Source organism: Semicossyphus pulcher, unplaced genomic scaffold (assembly GCF_022749685.1).
Source record: "Semicossyphus pulcher isolate SPU_LCO1_2020_fin unplaced genomic scaffold, fSemPul1.0.p SCAF_13, whole genome shotgun sequence".
In the NCBI taxonomy this organism is placed as follows: domain Eukaryota; kingdom Metazoa; phylum Chordata; class Actinopteri; order Labriformes; family Labridae; genus Semicossyphus; species Semicossyphus pulcher.
In genome coordinates this window covers 1,227,723-1,245,804 of record NW_027211637.1, presented here as the reverse complement: position 1 = coordinate 1,245,804, position 18,082 = coordinate 1,227,723, and the positions used below count along the sequence as shown (strand labels likewise).

The 18,082-nt window shown below is 45.1% G+C and overlaps 1 protein-coding gene across 1 annotated transcript in view; it reads right to left on the bottom strand.

The window, feature by feature from the left end:
* prkcz (protein kinase C, zeta) overlaps positions 1–18,082 on the bottom strand; it is a 69,560-nt gene that overhangs the window by 30,761 nt on the left and 20,717 nt on the right. Inside the window, exons 3-8 of the mRNA XM_069660485.1 lie at positions 11,909–12,040; positions 9,299–9,389; positions 7,728–7,783; positions 7,427–7,621; positions 1,470–1,567; positions 1,156–1,242 (exon numbers count right to left, since the gene is read on the bottom strand). Coding sequence (XP_069516586.1) covers positions 1,156–1,242; positions 1,470–1,567; positions 7,427–7,621; positions 7,728–7,783; positions 9,299–9,389; positions 11,909–12,040 — 659 coding nt within the window. The remainder of the gene's footprint in view (positions 1–1,155; positions 1,243–1,469; positions 1,568–7,426; positions 7,622–7,727; positions 7,784–9,298; positions 9,390–11,908; positions 12,041–18,082) is intronic.

Genomic DNA, 18,082 nt, shown 5'->3' with positions numbered 1-18,082 from the left:
CATCTTCAGCCAAGTACACACTGCAGCTGCACCACACCGAGGAACACATGAACTACACACACCCTGAACTACACAAAATACCTTCATGTGGAGCACAAAGAGCTCATCCGGAGGAGGTTCCATCACTTCAAACCAAAATAGTCCCCCATTTCAAAGATGAGTTTCCTGTGCAGTTTGCTGAGTGCACCACGTGAACTTTACCAAAATCCAACCCTGAAATCACCTCTTCTGTGTCCTCTGAGCACGCAGCCTGTGCTGATGTGTTTCATACATGTCTCAAAATGCTGCTCGTACATGCAGCATCTCTGATGTGTGTTACGATCCTGACAACACTCTCCAACTGAGGTACAAACAGTGTGTGAGTGTCTCCAGGAGATGTGTTCATCCTGAAGCAGTGAAACAGGCTGTAATGGCTGCAACATAATCCTTGATGGGTCAAAGGTCGTCCACTAAAAGTTCTTGTTGTTTCCACTGACAGGCTCAGATTGTTATTCTAAGTGTGTGACAACATGACAGAAAGGATCCCTACAGAGATAGACCTTTTTGTTACAGAGGAAGATGATTGTTTTAACCACACACAGACGTTACATCGCTCTCTGCAGACACACCAGACTCCATTCAGAAAAACAGCGATTTAAGCTCTCAGAACAGTTGCCTGTCTATCGCTGCTTTATCGTGTGCTTAACAAAAAATAAACTTGGATTTTTGCACACAATGACACAAACAAACTAACCAATATAGTCAGCTGCTGTCTTCCAGCTCCTGTTCTGCAAGGTAAAATCACTGTTTTGTCAGTGGACTCTGGTGGCTTTCGTGAGCGAGATTGAACGGCTGTTTGTGGTTAGAAAAAAAGACCTTAACTCGTCCAAAAGGTCAGACACTTACAGTAACAATCTGAGCCTGTCAGTGGAAACAAGAAGAGCTTCATGCAGCCATCACAGCCTGTGTCACTGCTGCAGGCTGAAGGATCTACTTGAGCAATTCAAAAACCTTCCGTACTCATTGATCCTTCAGACCCCGAAATATTTAAAAAACACGTCACAGAATTAAAATACCTGCAGAGCCAGTCAGAGACTGAATTAAGACGCTGGATTTCAGACTGCTACATACTTTCTCTCTGTATGGAAACAGATGTTGTAACACCTGGAAATGTACCTTGCATGTTCTTCAGGGAGCTTCCTTTGTCGTTGCATATGAAACATCAAGTCCCCGCCGTTCACGTATTCAATCACCAGAAATAACCTGGAAACGGAGCAGGAGGAGAAACTCCATCAGTACAATAGTAATGCTGCTACACTGAGTGAATAATAAGACGGATTCACAGCTTGCAGAGTGTCTGACTTCCATGACAACAACAAAGACGATTTTTTTTGATAATTTTAAATAATAAACCAGCTGTAATGAAGTCCTGCCCAGGCTCTTACAGCCTGAACTACAGTCTGAACTCTGTCAGCTTCATCATCTCTTACCGACTCTCCGTCTGGAAACAGGAGTGCAGGCCGACGAGGAACGGATTGGTGGACGCCTGCTCGAACACATGCTTCTCTGTCTGCACCCAGTCGATATCCTGCAGAGATGACGAGACAGACGGAGAAAGGATAATGTATTTACAATCAATGTGTCTGATCAATAGACTTTCTCTCTGTTAAACAGGCAGGTGATAGATGCAGGCAGTCTGAGAACAATCCTCTCACTCGGATTCTTCACTTGTGTTTCAGCGTACAGGAGTGACTTTGGAGCCAAACGATAACTGGGCAGCAGGAACGCCAAACCAGTCTTTAAAACATCAACCAGTTTGTCATTGAAAAACTAATGAAGGCTCAACATCACCTTCTGGCAGTGACACACACACACACACACACACACACACACACACACACACACACACTTTTATGTGTCAATGTTTGATGTGCTCACGACGAAAACGTTCTTAAAAGCTAAAATACAAGATGTCAAGTTATTGGAAGATCCAGATATTTGGACAAATACACAGATGGAATATTTACCTTCTCTAAAATCAGAACTAACATTTTATTCTTTGTATAGCATCAATCATGGGTGTGTTTCAAGGAAATGTCACTCCTCTCCTTCCCTTCTGATGCCAGGTTCTCCTGCTCTGATGCATCGCAATTAGGTGAAGTTGAAGTCGACGGGTTTCTTTCTCGTGCATGAAGTCAAAGTGTGCGAGCAGATCGTCTGCAGGAGGAACAGGACTCCAAAAGATGCCTAACAAAACATCGCACTTCGACTTTGGGCCAGGTTTGTGTTGGTCAATAACCAAATCCTTTTCTGCTGCCACGAGATCACAGTGCACCAACAATGCACCTGACCGCGCCTTGTTTTCAGACCAACCGGCTCATGGCTGCAGAGGTGGGAGTAACTTCATGAAAACATGGTGAAATCAGCTCTGAACATCTGAACACAGCCATCCATCATCTATACGGCTTATCCTGTTCAGGGTCACCGGGGGGCTGGAGCCTATCCCAGCTGTCATTGGGTGAGAGGCGGGGTTACACCTGGACAGGTCACCTGTCGATCACGGGGCTGACAGACAGAGACAGACGACCTTTCACGCTCACGCTCACACCTACGGGCAGTTTAGAGTCTGCTTCGTACAAAATGAATCTGTTACAGTCGATGTGTTTTTAACACTTCACTTATAGGCTGTGAGCATTTAGCCCGGGGCCAGGATGTTTTATGCTGATTTAAAGTGTCGTTAAGTTGATGGTACTTAATTTTTTATGCGAGCGGAGCCTAAAGTTTGAGCGCCCCACGTTGGGCTCCAGCAGCACATGCTTAATTCATCACATCTGAGGAAAGACCCCGTATTGTGCTCATGATGCTCATGATGCTACAAACATCTCGTGTTGGTCATCTGGAGTCTGTCTGTGCACAACGAGCTGCCTTTGATGTCGGCCGTTAGACTCCTACAGACATGAATTATTAAAGTAATGTGCGCGAACAGAGCCATGAATTAATGAAAACAGGAAGTCCAATCACAGCATTAGGAGGGCTCCATGATTCCCTCAAATCCTCTTCATTACAGCTAAACTGGATCTTTGTTCGTTTGATTCTCCTGCTGTCGCACTACATGTGGATTATAAAGCATGTAAGAGCAAAACGTCGATGCAGCAGAGGAGAAGTGAAGCCGGGGACATGACTGCTGATGGAGGAGCTCTGCAGGTGTGGAGTGATGGAGCAGCTCTGGACACAGAGACTGGGAACACGAGCCCACAGGTCGGTCTGCTTCTGAAGGAGTTATATGTTGAGCAACAGCGCCATCTGCTGGCTTTATACAACACAGCTAAATCAACAGGATGCAGAACTTCTTCTGTTTTCTGTCTTTGCATCAAATATGACATTAAATGATCTCAGCCAACAGAGCAGATCTCTTTGTAAACACTGACGACATCGATGAACGAACCATCAAAGGTCAAACTTTATTTGCTCCTCTTCAGAGTGCAACAATCAAACAGGATTTAGTTTCTGTCCTGAAGCAAAATGAAACTGAACTGAAGAGCGGTCTTCCATCAGAGTCAGAAGTCGTGCACGCTTAAAGCTCTCTCTCTCAGCTGACATACAGTGTGCACGTGCAGTTTTTAGGTTGTAGTCTTAAGTTTGGCACCATCCTGTCTGTAGAGAGACTGAAACAGTAACCTGACTCTTCGGCTGCATCGTGCAGCCTGCAGTATACACTTATCTGGGGAATTACCAGAAGTTGACAAGACGCCGTTCCGGCGACAACATCTGTGCATATGAAAGAAAGATGTCTTCATTTACAGTTTCTTTCTGTGTAACTTTACTTTTGTCAACGATGTGAAGGACCTCAGGAAGAACCTGTGGAGCTAATCAGCTGCTCCAACAGTCGAGACAAACTTTGACTACTGAGAAGAAATGCAAAACACACGAGCCTGTACGTCATGATGAGTGCCTCTGTTTGAGATTCAGTGGCTATTCTTCAGAATCAATTATCATCAGTGACGTTGTCCCTCTCTGCATTTTGTATCGTTCCTCAACTAGCAAGTTAGCATCGTCAGAGCAGCATGTAATCATTACAGAGCTGCTGCATTAGCTAAAGATCTGTCTATAGCTGGAGACGCCGTCTGCATCCACCGAGAGGAAGGTCAATAAACACCTGCACAACACGCTGATCACAGGCAGAGCCAGGCTAGCTGTTTCCCCCTGCTGCCTTTATGCTAAGCTAGGCCAGCTAGGAACTGACTTTAGCTCTAGTATTTAACACACAGACAGACTGATTTTTCTCTGGTGGCATTAATCATGCAGAAAGTTTTTGTTATGATTGTGAGCCTGAGATTTGTGCCTCCCGTCCGACACAATGCTAATCACTTTGTGCATCACAGCTTTAAAACATTCCTGTAATAAATCTGATGGACTCATCCAGAGAGCAGTTAAACGTGCTGCAGAGTCACAGGAGTTATATGTACAGATGTGTTTTGGTCGTAATGGTGAACTCACCCTTTAAAAGGCTTAATCTCTAAGTGTTGTAAATCTCATTTCACTTGTACACTGTGAATAAAATGTGTCTCAGGCGGTGGAGATAAGAAGCTGCTCGCTCTGCCAGCTTCATCCACAATAAATAAAACATGCGAGTGGTATGTACGTCTGCAGATTTCCTGCTTTAGCAGCATTATGCAGACTTTCCCTTTTTGAAATGGATTTCACGTCATGTTCATCTGGCAATTCATCACAGCCAAAAAGAAAAAGATGTTCTACCCGGATTTCATCCTGTGAGTCACCCACTCACTCATTCCTGCTTCCTGCTAAACCCTTTTTTCAATTCATAAGCTCTCCACTACTTTTGTGTCGTCTCCACCCCCACTCCGACCGACTCCTTTTTCCTCGTTCCTCTCAGGAGCTCGTACCAGTCTCTGACGCACTCCTCTTCTCTTCTTTTACTCGCTCCTGCTTTCCATCTCTCCATCCCTCCTTTCCTTTTTATATAACTTTTACATAGTCCAGCACATTTTACGATCCCTGCCCCCCAGGACCCCGAGCCCTGCTCCTTTCATCCCCACAGAGTCACACTTGGATCGAGAGGTCAATGACATTACACGGACAGTAGAATGCAGAACCAGCCGTCCTCCCGGACCATCTCCTCGTGCATTAAACACATCTGACCCACAGATTTCTCTTTCATCTCGGCTGAACCTGTGCAGAGCCATTAAGACCGTCACCTTCTCTGTCGTGCATGAGCTCCAACCTCACACTCAGGAAGTAGTCGAGCCCCTCGGGGGAGTGAATGGGATTAAATCACTGTGACTCTGCAGACGTGCACGCGCAGTGACGCATGTTGAGGATGAGAAATATGACAGAGGATCAGCCTGCCGCCGTCTGTGTTTGGGGTTTAATAGAAATAAATATGTGTAGGCTTTCCTGCATCAGACCAGTGGCTGTAAATAAAGATGGACGACGCGTCTCCTCCTCCTCTCGTTGTGCCCAAGTGAAACCTGACGTGTTGACGTCCCGCCCCTTCTTCTACCCGACACACACCTTCACCTTGTGGCCTCGCCGTGTTGGAGCCCTCAGGTGTCCTTGGCGTGTTGGAGCCCTCAGGTGTCCTTGGCGTGTTGGAGCCCTCAGGTGTCCTCGGCGTGTTGGAGCCCTCAGGTGTCCTTGGCGTGTTGGAGCCCTCAGGTGTCCTCGGCGTGTTGGAGCCCTCAGGTGTCCTCGGCGTGTTGGAGCCCTCCGGTGTCCTTGCCGTATTGGAGCCCTCAGGTGTCCTTGGCGTGTTGGAGCCCTCAGGTGTCCTTGGCGTGTTGGAGCCCTCAGGTGGGCTCAGTCTGCAGCAGAACAGCTTCTTGTGTCGGTCTGAAGCAGATTTTCACGCTGATGGAAAGTTCACTGACTGTAGTGTTAGTGTTAGTTACGTCTCCTCTCGCCGTTCCTCCTCTACTCTGCTACTCGGGAACAGAATGCTGCAGGGGCCCCATTTGTCCACAGAGCTGTCAATCATGAGGCCACACCCCCTTTTTACAGCATCAAATAACTAATTAAACTTGTCGTCTGCACCCAGAGACTCCTCAGCTTCAGGCTAATGCTCCACTTTAGTTCAACTTCTACTTAAAATCTGGTGAATGAAAAAGTCCTCTGTGAAAACAAACGGGTTCAGATTCACAGTTTAAACGAGCTCCGACGAGCAGAAGTGCTGTAAACATCGTCTTTTAAATTCATGAAGTTGGGATTTGTCGATCAGCAGCATGAGGCTGAAATCTGCTCTCAAACACGCAGAAGAAGACATGAAATAAATAAGAACATCACATTAGTGAGTCTTGTTAATCAGATTTCAGGGATTATGAGATGAGCCTTCAGATGTCGGCTCGCTGAGGGAACATTTAATATTCAGCACGTTAATTAATAAAGAAAGAGTCTTTCTGCGTTCAGCTGCTGATGATATGAAGACATACGCACAAAATCCTCACTGATTTGAGGAGCTTCCACTTTTACTTTATGATGTGGCAGATGACTCTTGATCTCGCTCGGTGCCCAGCTGCAGGAAGTCTATCTGTCTGCAGTGACGGCTAGTCCTCGAGTTTTATTCTCATTTAAATTAAGTCATCTTTAGGAAGTGACGTCCTGAGAAGCAGAGCAAAAGGCTGATTTATGCCCCTCGACTGATGCAGTTATTTACACAGTGACTCGGGAGGTGGAGCAAGCCTTCATGTAGCTGTGTTCCTGTCCCTCCTGCCTGTCTCACCTCTGTGGAGCTCATTTCCTGCAAAAGCTAATACACAAGAAAAACATGTTTTACAAACGCCCTGAAGTTCACTGCCAGACACACGTGGACATTTATCCACAGCAAACTTTGAATAGTTGATAATAATTGATAGTTTAAAGAGAATAGAAGTTCTTTGCTACAGTCATGCAAAGCGTTCGACCTGTTTTAACTGACGCATAGCGCCACCTGCTGTTATGGAGGCCAAATGACTCAGGGCATTCCTGAGAAGCCACGATCACAGCTAAAGGACAGGTGCAAAAGTCACGTGATGCAGGGCCTTGCAAAAGTATTGATCCCCCTCCTTTCTTGTCTTATTGCAACTGAAAATTATATTTAATTGTATTCGCGTTGTAACGGGGCTGCACACACGGTGATGCAGTGGTTAGCGCTGTCGCCTTCCTGTGTGGAGTCTGCAGGTTCTCCCCGTGCATGCGTGGGTTCCCTCCGGGTGCTCCGGCTTCCTCCCACAGTCCAAAGACATGCTGGTTAGTGGTGAATCCTTCTGCAGGCCCTGTTGTCTCTCTTTTGTAGGACATATTTTTGTGCTGTTACTACCTGCCGTGTTTGTTTGTGAAGCATGATGTGTTAGAAGTGTGTTGTGTGTTTGTTTGATTGGCATGTTTTGAAAACACGTTCTGTTGTATACACATCCCCCTCTTTACATCGCAGGTGTCCTCAGGAGCGTCTCACCTCGTCATCATGCACCAGCTCCTTCTTCACCACCTTCATGGCGTACACCTGCTCGTTCTTCTTTAACCGCACCAGCAGGACTTTGGCGTAGCTGCCGCGCCCGATCACTCGGATCAGGTCGAAGTCTCCCAGACCGAGAGCCAGACCCGGAGACAGCTTGATGCCGTCGATGCCGTCCACCACGGCTTTGATGTCCTGCAGTGGGGAGAGGTCAGAGGTCACAGTTTGAGTCTGATTGCTTTTACTTTTTGTCACTGAAGTTTTATTCTTCTGCACTTTTTACATAAACGAGCCTCCTCACCTCTGTGTCTGCATCCTCTGATTTATCCACTGTACAGTTGTGCGGTAAGAAAGGTACTGAAACAAACACACAAACACACACAGGTAGTTACAACGTGACTCTGTAACGTGTTGTTCAGTTTTCAGCCACTAGATGGAGTCAGAGCACAGAGAATCAAGTGTAGCAGCGACAGGAAGTACCAAACTAGGTCAATCCACAGGGTGTCCCACAGCACCTCATATCAGAGACCCCCACACAGCCCACCGTCAGCCCACCGTCAGCCCTCCGTCAGCCCTCAGCCTCAGTTCAAGAGGATTTAAGAGGAACACTCAGAGACAGGGCGGTGGTTAGAGATCATGGAGGAGGTGATGGGATGGTTCGTCTGAGACTCTCCTGCTGCTTCCTCACTCATGCTCTGGTACTTGTGTATAATGTACTGTTTAAATAATATATACAAACTGTAGTGCAGAGTGTCTTTATGTTTTTGTGGTCATTTTAACCGGTCCGTTAGTCATGGTTGTCTGCTCTTGGTGTAATGTCCGTTTCATTCCGGCAGCAGCGTTCATAATCTGAGAAACAAGTTGCTTCATGTAAATTTCCACCAAGTAAACGAGCAGTTTAAGATATCATAACCCCGATCTCCACACTCACAGGCTCTCGGACTTTGAGGCGCGTTCCTGGTGAGTGTGTGAGTGCTTAGTGCAGACTTTCCCCGAGTCCGCATATCTGCAGACTTTCCTGTGGGACTTAGCGAACTTAATGTAAACAAATGTTCGTACATTGCAGCAGTATTCAATAAAGTTTGAACAAAAAGAAACTAAACGTGAACAAAGTGAGCATGGACGGTGAATAAGTTCAGTCGTACATTTGTAAAGATGTTTATGATTTACATCAACGTCTCTCTGACTTTGATAGTTTGCTTAAATAAAAATGTGAGACACACAGTTACATCCTGGAGGTCGGCTTTTATTCTAATCATTTAAGGTGCATCTGGTTTCCAGGCAACATGTGATGTCATGATAGTGATAGTTTTCAAACCTTGGACTCACTGCACTTAGACTTTAGGATTGGGCCTTACACTACTTGGTTCTCAGGTCAGTCTTCACTTTGCAACTTTAGAGTCACAATACTGTGACGCAAGTAATGAGAAGGTTAGATAAGATAAGATAAGATAGAGAAATACAAAAAACTACTCAAATATAAGGTAAAATATAAAATATAAAGTGTATGGGTTAATGCAAAAGAGTGCCTGATAGCAGTTACCTCTTTGCACACACTGTCAGTAAGACTCTAACCTGCCCCCGGGGTGCCAAAGTTTAGGAATCATTGAAGAAAACAAGGACGCAGTAACATGAGAGCTTTCCACCTCCTCGTTTAAAAGAGAAGAAAAATAGGGTGCATGTTTAGCTCGGTGGTGGAAGTCACGCGTCCCACATACAGAGGCTGCAGTCCTCGACGCAGCGGCCCCGGGCTCGACTCCCACCCTCGGCCCTCTGTCACATGTCGTCCCCTCTCTCTCTTCCCCTGTTTCCAACACTACTCACTGTCCTCTCTCAATAAAAGGCATAAAAGAGAAGAAAAATGTGACTTACTCCCGTCTGTGTCCTCTGTGTCGTCTGGTGGAAGGTCCACCTCTTCACCTTTGCCGTCTGAGGGGGGCTCCTGTGATGGCATGGCTGGATCCTGAGCGAAGACATTCAACAGTAAATATTCACCAAAATATCCACTCATGGTTTCACACTCCTGGACGAGGGGACGGTGAATCATGTCTGCAAAGCGTGAGTTTGGGGAGCTGCTCTCGGCTCATGGAAGGACACGCTTTAGCTCTAATGACAATAAAGGCTCTCTCCAGAAAAGAGGTTTCAGCATTTCATCCTATCAGCGCTCAAAGTGTCTTATCTGCCTCTGAGGTGAAGCTGTGATAAAGAGGGGAAACAGTCCTTCCTGAGAAACATTGATTATCCAGTCAGGCTGAAATTCGTTTGGTCAGATGGATTAATTACCTGCAGTTAACTGGTTTGCTGTTGCTAAATTTAACGCCTCATTTCAATAGAATGTGAGGCCGAGCTGCAGGAAGACAAACAGGAAATGATGAAGGGGAGCTTTTGAGAGTTGTGTTTGAATGCATTGATCTCTGTGATCTTTCATGAATGTATCTGAGCTACTGCAGCAGCTGACAGCACACGCTCAGGAGAACGCCTGTGCAACATCTCTTTATCATTCAGTCATACATGTTTGCTGCAGGGCACGTTAGGACGGGGGTCACAGAGGTCCTGAGCTTAAACTGAAAGATCATATAACAAAAAGAACACACCACAGCTCGTACATTTTAGGATGGACATACGGGTGCAGACGGAGCACGTGCAGAAACGTTATGAATGTTTCTCGTGCACAGAGTGAGATAAATTAACTTCCCTTCATGAAAGCTTTACCTGAGGAGAACTTCAAACACTGAGTCTGACATTTCAAAAGCACGAACAGAGCCTCGATTCTATTTCTGCTCATAAAAAGAAGCTGTTAGATTTTCAGTTCACTCCTCTGTTTTTAACCAGGACACAAACCTGAACAGGTCTCGATGAGGGGTTATTGCAGTTTATTGTGTTTGGATATCATTTTCTAATAATCACAAAAAATGACATGACAGCCCCCTAACAGTGAAGCCACACCCTCTCTAGCGCCCCCTGCTGACTGGCTGCAGTATAGCTCATAAAGCCCGCCTCCTCCATGTTAACAGATGGGACATGAGTCAAACTATAAAATCAAAATACACGTCAAATACATTTTCTCAAACAAGGTTTCTGTCATTATAGTTAGTTCTTATCATGCTGATTTGCGTCCAAGTGAGAAGTTTACTTTAATGAGTTATTTGATGCTATAAAAAGGGGGTGTGGCCTCATGATTGACAGCTCTGTTGACAAATGGGCCCCTGCAGCGTTCTGTTCCTGAGTAGCAGAGTAGAGGAGGAACGGCGAGAGGAGACGTAACTAACACTAACACTACAGTCATTGAACTTTCCATCAGCGTGAATATCTGCTTCAGACCGACACAAGAAGCTGTTCTGCTGCAGACTGAGCCCACCTGAGGGCTCCGACACGCCAAGGACACCTGAGGGCTCCAACACGCCAAGGACACCTGAGGGCTCCAACACGTCAAGGACACCTGAGGGCTCCAACACGCCAAGGACACCTGAGGGCTCCAACACGCCGAGGACACAAGGTAAAGGTGTGTGTCGGGTAGAGGAAGGGGCGGGACGTCAACACGGCGGCTCTGGAAACAGAGGAGCACGATGGCAGCGCCCGCTCCGGGCGGGTTTAGGCTTCACTTTAAACAACGAGAGGAGGAGGAGACGCATCGGCCATCTTTATATACAAGCATTGTTTGGACGTGTATATTTCAGTGTTTTGGTGTTAAAGCTGATGAAGAAATAACTGGTTGTGAAAGTTGTTTGTTTTATTAGCAAATGGACAGCTTGTTATCTTAGACCACTCACCAAGTCAGATACCTGTTACCATAGTTACCAAATTATGGATAAAGTTATACACATGGCCTGATGATCTTTTGCTTCCTGCACAGATTTAATTTGTCAGCCAGCTGAATGTTGGTGAGTTAACGTGTCCAGGAGAAAAACTCGAGCAGGTCAGACAGCTTCTTGTTTTATCTTCTTTACATCGGCTAACAGTCGCTCAGAGAATTGACTTTTAAATCTCGTGCTGGTCTATAAATCAGCCTGTGGCTCCAGGATTAAATCTATCTCTGACATGCATCTGTGACTGGTTGTTCCAAGAGTCTGAACAAAATACGACGAAGCTGTATTTGATTATTGCAAAGGACAGAGCTGGAAAAGCTCCCAGAGGATATTAGACGAGCCCTGACACTGACCAGCGTCAGTCACCACTCCAAATGTCCCTGTGTACCCGCCTACTCTCACAGGGCGGCCGAGACTGAGAAAATAAGACTCATGTTGTTAGAAACAGGCTGTAACATGAAAGGAAAAGATTAGAGAGTAATGTGCAGTATAAGAATATAAGACGTGTTAAAGTGGGGCTGTGAGGGAATAAAGATCTGTATCATATAAACATCATGTGAGCTCTGACAGCCTGTGTTGTTCTGTGTGCTGTGATGAACTGACAGCCTGTTACTCCTCACGTGCTCATAGCTGCTCATAGCTGCTCATAGCTGCTCATAGCTGCTCATATACTCACCATAAGCGTTTGGCAGGTCTGAGGGAAGAGTCTGTGACAGCGCTTATGGACCAGCAGTTTGCAGTTGATACACTTGTAGCCCTGCCGGCCCAGCCCCCATATCCTTTCACTACAGTGGCCACAGTCGGCTTTCTGTGAGAAAGAGCACAAACACACGGTCAGAGTTTAACTCACACACTGACCTGATCGATCACTAGTGATTTCTCACCATGTGTTCATCAACAGGAAGCACTGACAGGTTTATATAAGACAGACAGTGGCTACTTGTTAGGTGTTAAAACGTGTCACACATCCAAACTTGGTGTAAACGGCTGCTGAGGTTTAATAAATGTTTCACTGGGACCAAAACAAACATGGAGACACCCTCCGATGGTTCGTGGAGGCTTGTTCAGCAGACCCACTGAAAAAAGAAATAAACTGTAGATTACACGTATCAATTAATCTGAATTGTTTAATGGTCATGTACCAATAAGACACTGTCATGTCCAAATCCTCAGCTGTGTTGGGGAGGTTTCAAATGTTGTCGGACTGCGTTGTTCGGTCAACAGAAGGAATTATTTAAACTGAGAATAAGTATGTTGTTAACTCTGTAGTTCTCTGACGTGTTTGTAGTTCTAGTTGTTTATTTTCTGACGTGTCATGCAGACAAGCTGCCGAGGTCACATGGACTTCACAAAATATACACGACCTCCTTCTCCTTAGTAATGAAACATGCACAGACTGTACCTTTACCACATGAACATAAAGCATCCTCCTACTCTGTCATGGCTGAAACACTCTGTGTGTAAAAACAGGAGCTGAAGTCTGCGTTCATCTGACATAGAAAACAAACCTGCAGACATGTTGCTGAAAAGATCAGATCAGATTGTAATGATCAACATATTTGCGACCTCTCGTGCGATCACACCGGGAACACCTTCTGTTCTCCTCTGGAGCAGAAGCGACCGATACGGTTATTATTCTGTTACAAGCTAAACGTGATGATATATATATATATATAATGATATCTTAGGATTTTAGAGTTAAAGATTTAATCTTGAAGACTTCAGTTCTGTTCTCTTTGGCGCCCCCTCATGGTGTTTAACCAGACGTCCACGGTCGGCTCCGGTTGTAACTCCTGATTTTCCTGGCTGACGGTCGCTTTCCTTTTCAGACTGTTTGCTTCATCTGAGCGTCGAGTTTGTTTCTTCTTTGGATTTTCACTTCTTGTTGAAGTTGTATCTGTAGTCATCCATCTTTTCTTTGTTTGTTCAGCCATAGTAGATTACTGTTTACTCGCAACACTTGCAGAGAGCGGAGAAGCAGCCGCTTAGCTCCGCCTACCCTCTCTGACAGACCAACCACTGCTGGCTGATGGAAAACGCGTCACTAACTGGGCGCCGCCACAGACACCCAGCCCATAATAATACTATATACTGCAGATGCAAAGGCTTTCATCAGTGGGCCATCGGCTCAGTCACCATGTGTTACCTCATTCAGAGATAGAGAGAGACTTACAGACATTTATTTACATGATTATTAAATTATGACTTTAAGGTCTCGTCCTTCATACAAAACAAACTGATATAGTCTGCTGAATATTTCCTTAAAATGTTAAAAGGTCGGTTTCTTCTTATCTTGGTCTGTAAAGTAGAAAAAGTGCCAAAAACACCCAAGTGAGCAAGTAAAGAAAAAACAGACTGAGGGTTCCTTTCACTTTATCTTCACTCCAACAGCATGGCTGAGTTTTGGGAGACAATGTAAGAAAATGAGCCCATCCTTAGAAGAACTCAAAATGCTGAACAACGAGCAATAATCTTTACACTATAGATCTGACAGCTGATGACTCATGCAGCTTCCTGTTCCAGCCCCTTTGATACGAATGATCGCTCTTTTATTACGGGATCCTTCCGGTCAGGTCCGGTGTTTCTCAGAGGTATACGTTGTGAGACAATAACAGGTGAGGTGCAGGTACAACTGAACTGAAATTGTAGGTTTTTACAGCTGAGAAATCTCTTAAATGTTTCTGTTTTTCCTGAACTAAAGAAACCGTACTGAGGTTTTTGTGCAGCCCGCCCCAGGCTCATCCTGTGCCTCATATACATCTTATAAATGTTTATTATTTCATCTGACCTTTATTAAACCAGGTCTGTCCCTTTAAGGTCAGAGAGGCCTGGAGGAGCGACAATAAAAGGATTTACACACACAACATTCAGGCTTTGAAGTTTAACATCAGTCTGTAGATCGTTCTCAGCAGAAAACCTGAAAGCTTTTTTTCCCAACTCAGTTCAGACTTTGTGAAAATGCACAGAAAACTGATGTTGTGATTTGAATCCTTTAAGATAAAGAGGGCGGACGTGTAGGTGGGAATGTTGACCAGAAGGAATCCAGTGTCTGAGTCACTTTTACATATAAAACACGAGACAACACGATCTCCTGTTGACTAACTAAAGCTCCCTCTGTTACATCAGGTCCGGAGTGTTTGCTCTCTGCTCCTTTCGGTCTGTGGTTATTTTTCAGCTTCTATATTAACACCAAAGGAAGTTAAGTTTGCAGCTCAGCGTCCCTAAACATCAATAAATCTGTCAGCACAACGTCCCTCTGGAGACCAAACACTTAGGATGCAGCGTGTGTGTGTGTGTGTGTGTGTGTAAAGAACAAAGAGCCTCAGTCTGAGCTCTGTTGCCATGGAGATGCTTCAGCTGGACTTCAAAGGCTTCCTTCAGTCGGCCCAATGTGACTCCACATCGAGGTGAAGACGAGCGTTTATGAATTAATCACTAACTTTCCCCTCGCTCTCTCTTCCTTTCCCGCTCGACACACACTCAACCTGAGAGCATCAGCCGTGTAGAACACCTGTCAGCGGATCAGACAGGTATCACTGCTGCCTTTATTCCTCAGCAGAGTCAGGCTCAGCACTTCTCCATCATCAGGTTCCTTTAGAGGCTTTTTTATATCCGAGATCAATGAGCAAAGAGGCCTTTAAATCAGACTGTACGTGAGACCGGACGCAGCCTCTTTGTTTTCTTCCTCATGTCCAGCAGGGGGCTGATCCTATAGAAGTCTATGAGAACATGCTCCTCCTCCTCTCCTGATGTATTCCCTCTGTAAACATGTTCCTGATGAGTTTATGGTCTCAAAGTTTCAAGTCTTCTTCAGCACAGCATGATGTTCATTTAGTCACTGATGCTCCCAGTTAGAGCCACACGTTAACTTTTTATAACTTTCATGACACAAGAGCATCGCGATCGAACTCAATTTAATTACTTGAAGACATGTACAACGTTTGAGTCTCTGAAGCTGCTGCTGTGCAGTGAAACCTTTACAGTGAGAATGATATTGCAGCTTCTTAGATCTGTTGTTGTAAGATGTCTAGACGTCACACTAAAGGCTTCTCATCGAATGAAACCCATTTAAATGAGCTCTGTGAAAAGACGACTTGTGCTCTGTTGCATCACAACAAAGATCTTCTTACTAATGAAGATGTAACTGAGCTCTTCATGCTGACGCGTAACACTGAGTCACACACACAGCACTGTTTCCTGAGCCAGGTGTTTCCACAGAGGAGTCCAGGAGGGACGGTATTTACTCATCAGACGTTACACAACAGACAACATCAGCAGAGAAGTGATCACCTGTAAAGCACCACTGAACAAGACATTTAGCTTAACTTTCACTGAGCATTCAAAACAGGTCAGAGTGCAGAGAGGCTTCACCAGACAGGTTTCTTTGGATGGTCAATAAGGAACAAACTGAAACTGCACAGGGAAAAGATTTAACCCACAGTGTGTTGTACGACAGTGTGTTAGGGCCACTGTAACAAACAAAAACATGTCATATTCTGAGATTAAAGTCGTAAATTTGTCAGAAACATTTGTGAGAAAATAACGTTTAAAGTCATAAACGTGTGAAACAGTGTTTATCGTAGTGTTTAAAGTAGTCTCTCTGTCCATAATGCAGGTGTGTTTCCTGTCAGTACCCGTCATGAGGTCGTAGGGTAACTCTCATGTGTGATGTTACCCCTGGGGCAAACGGGGAGCAGAGAAACGTGTGTTTCTGCAGCAGAGGGTCGCTCAGTCTTTCAGTCTGCTTCTTGTGTGCAGAGAGGCTGAATCTGCTCCGAGCTCCGTGCCATGCACGCCTGTGTGAGCAGCAGAGCCGACAGGGCGGAGACACAGGTGAGTCAGAGGGAGGGGGCCGTGAACCACAACCTGCTTTTTGGGGGTCGAGGCTCTAAGGGGTTCCTATAAACACGATTTTACTAGTTTTTGTTTCTCACACATTTATGACTTTATAATCTCATGAATTTGCCTTTTTTCTGGCAAATTTACGACTTTAATCTCAGATATTTTTTATCGGAATATTACTCTTCTCCTCTGGCTCCGTTTTGTTCTTTTTTAAAGCTCTAATATGCCGTCGTAGTATTCTGAATAATGGAAGAATAAAACCAACATCGTGGACAAAGGGACACAGAAAATATGGACATAACAAACCTCAGCAGTGACCTAAAAAGTCAGGTTCATTAACAAACAATATATAAAGTATGGAGACAGACTAATCACATCTCAGTGTCGTGTGTTTCTCAAAGTCAACCTTAGTGACAGTATGATGGATTTTCTCTGCACCCATATAGGCGTCATGACCAGTTAAAACAAGCAGAAAAGATGCTGCATGAGAGTCTCTGCATGCCAGAACACAAACACATGACCTGAGATAAGACAAAAACATCGTTTACCATATGACATATGATAAATCTAAACTTCAGCTGAACAGGCTGGGACACAGGATGTGCACAACAAACCTCCCAGCCTGCATGAACAGTGCAGGTACATTAGGTTTATTGTCTGGAGGCTCTGCGTCAGTCCGTCAGTGACGTCCTTGACCTAACTGGACGTCTTCCCACTGCCCACTGCTGCAGCAGAGATGTAATCCCAGTCTGCTCTCCTCCACTATGATTCCATTACCTCAGGATTTATCACATATTCTTATATTAAAGGGCGTCTGCACGACATGACGTGTGATTCAGACGTATTCCGGTCAGACCAGCGCCGGCTTTACAACAAAAGGACTCATTTTAAGGACATGAGACAAACAGCCCGGGTAATCAGGAACAACTTAATTTAGTCATTTTATTTTAGGGGAAACTGTCAAACTCAATCACCCAGCAGCCATCAGACTGAAACCAGCACAGATAATCCCTCTGTGTGAGCCATGAGGAGCTCTGACTGTCCTGCAGCTCGGGGTTAAAACGACGAGGAGAAAAGCTTTTATCGATGGACAGAGCTACAGATCATTCGAGTGCCTGGAAGCTGACCTGCTGAGAGATGATGCTGTGTGTGATTCACCACTGACACAGAGACTCATCAGAGTGAGCGGACCGGGGACATCTGATCCAATCTGTGCAGTCATACAACAACAACATCCTCAGTATTAACCGTATCTGTTAGCATCACAACAGAGAGCAGCATCCGGAGAATCAGAGACGAGACAGGCAGCAGGGTGAGGAGGTCGCAGCTTCATGAAGAAGTATAATAATCTGTAACAATAGCTCAAATATACACAGACTTCTTCCTCTGGTAGAAACTCGTGCTCAGAAATATAGTCGTGATCTGAGGACAAAATGTGTCCTGCATACCCCTGAGAATAAGATGTGAAGCTGTCGTCCCCTCGGGCTGCATCACATCTTTAACCTGCTGCATCAAAAATATCTGCATCAAAAGTTTGACACTGACTTATTAACTAACATGTATAGAGACAACAGATGCCTTAGCAGCGTGCAAACTCCCTTTCAAACAGAGTATATGGGGCTAACACTGATGTAACTGCTATCTATCCAAGTATCAGTATTCTGCACATCTTTAAGTCCAACTTGGATGACTTTCCGCACCTTTTAAACGTCTCTGTAACAAATGAAACTACAGTAAACACCGTTACCGACGTCTCTACACCTCGCATATCAAAAACGACTTCTTCAGTATCCACAGGGATCCTGTCATAATGAATGACAGGCCATGCTCATATTTCTGTTAGCCTGTACTTGCTAAATTAATAGCTAAATGCTAATGTTAGCATGCTAACATACTACAAAATCTTTAGAGGTTTGTTTGAAGTAGAGAGCAGCAAAAAAACAACCTGGAACCATTCAGGCAGTTCATCAACAGCCCCACATGAAGAATGAAACACATACGTGACAGT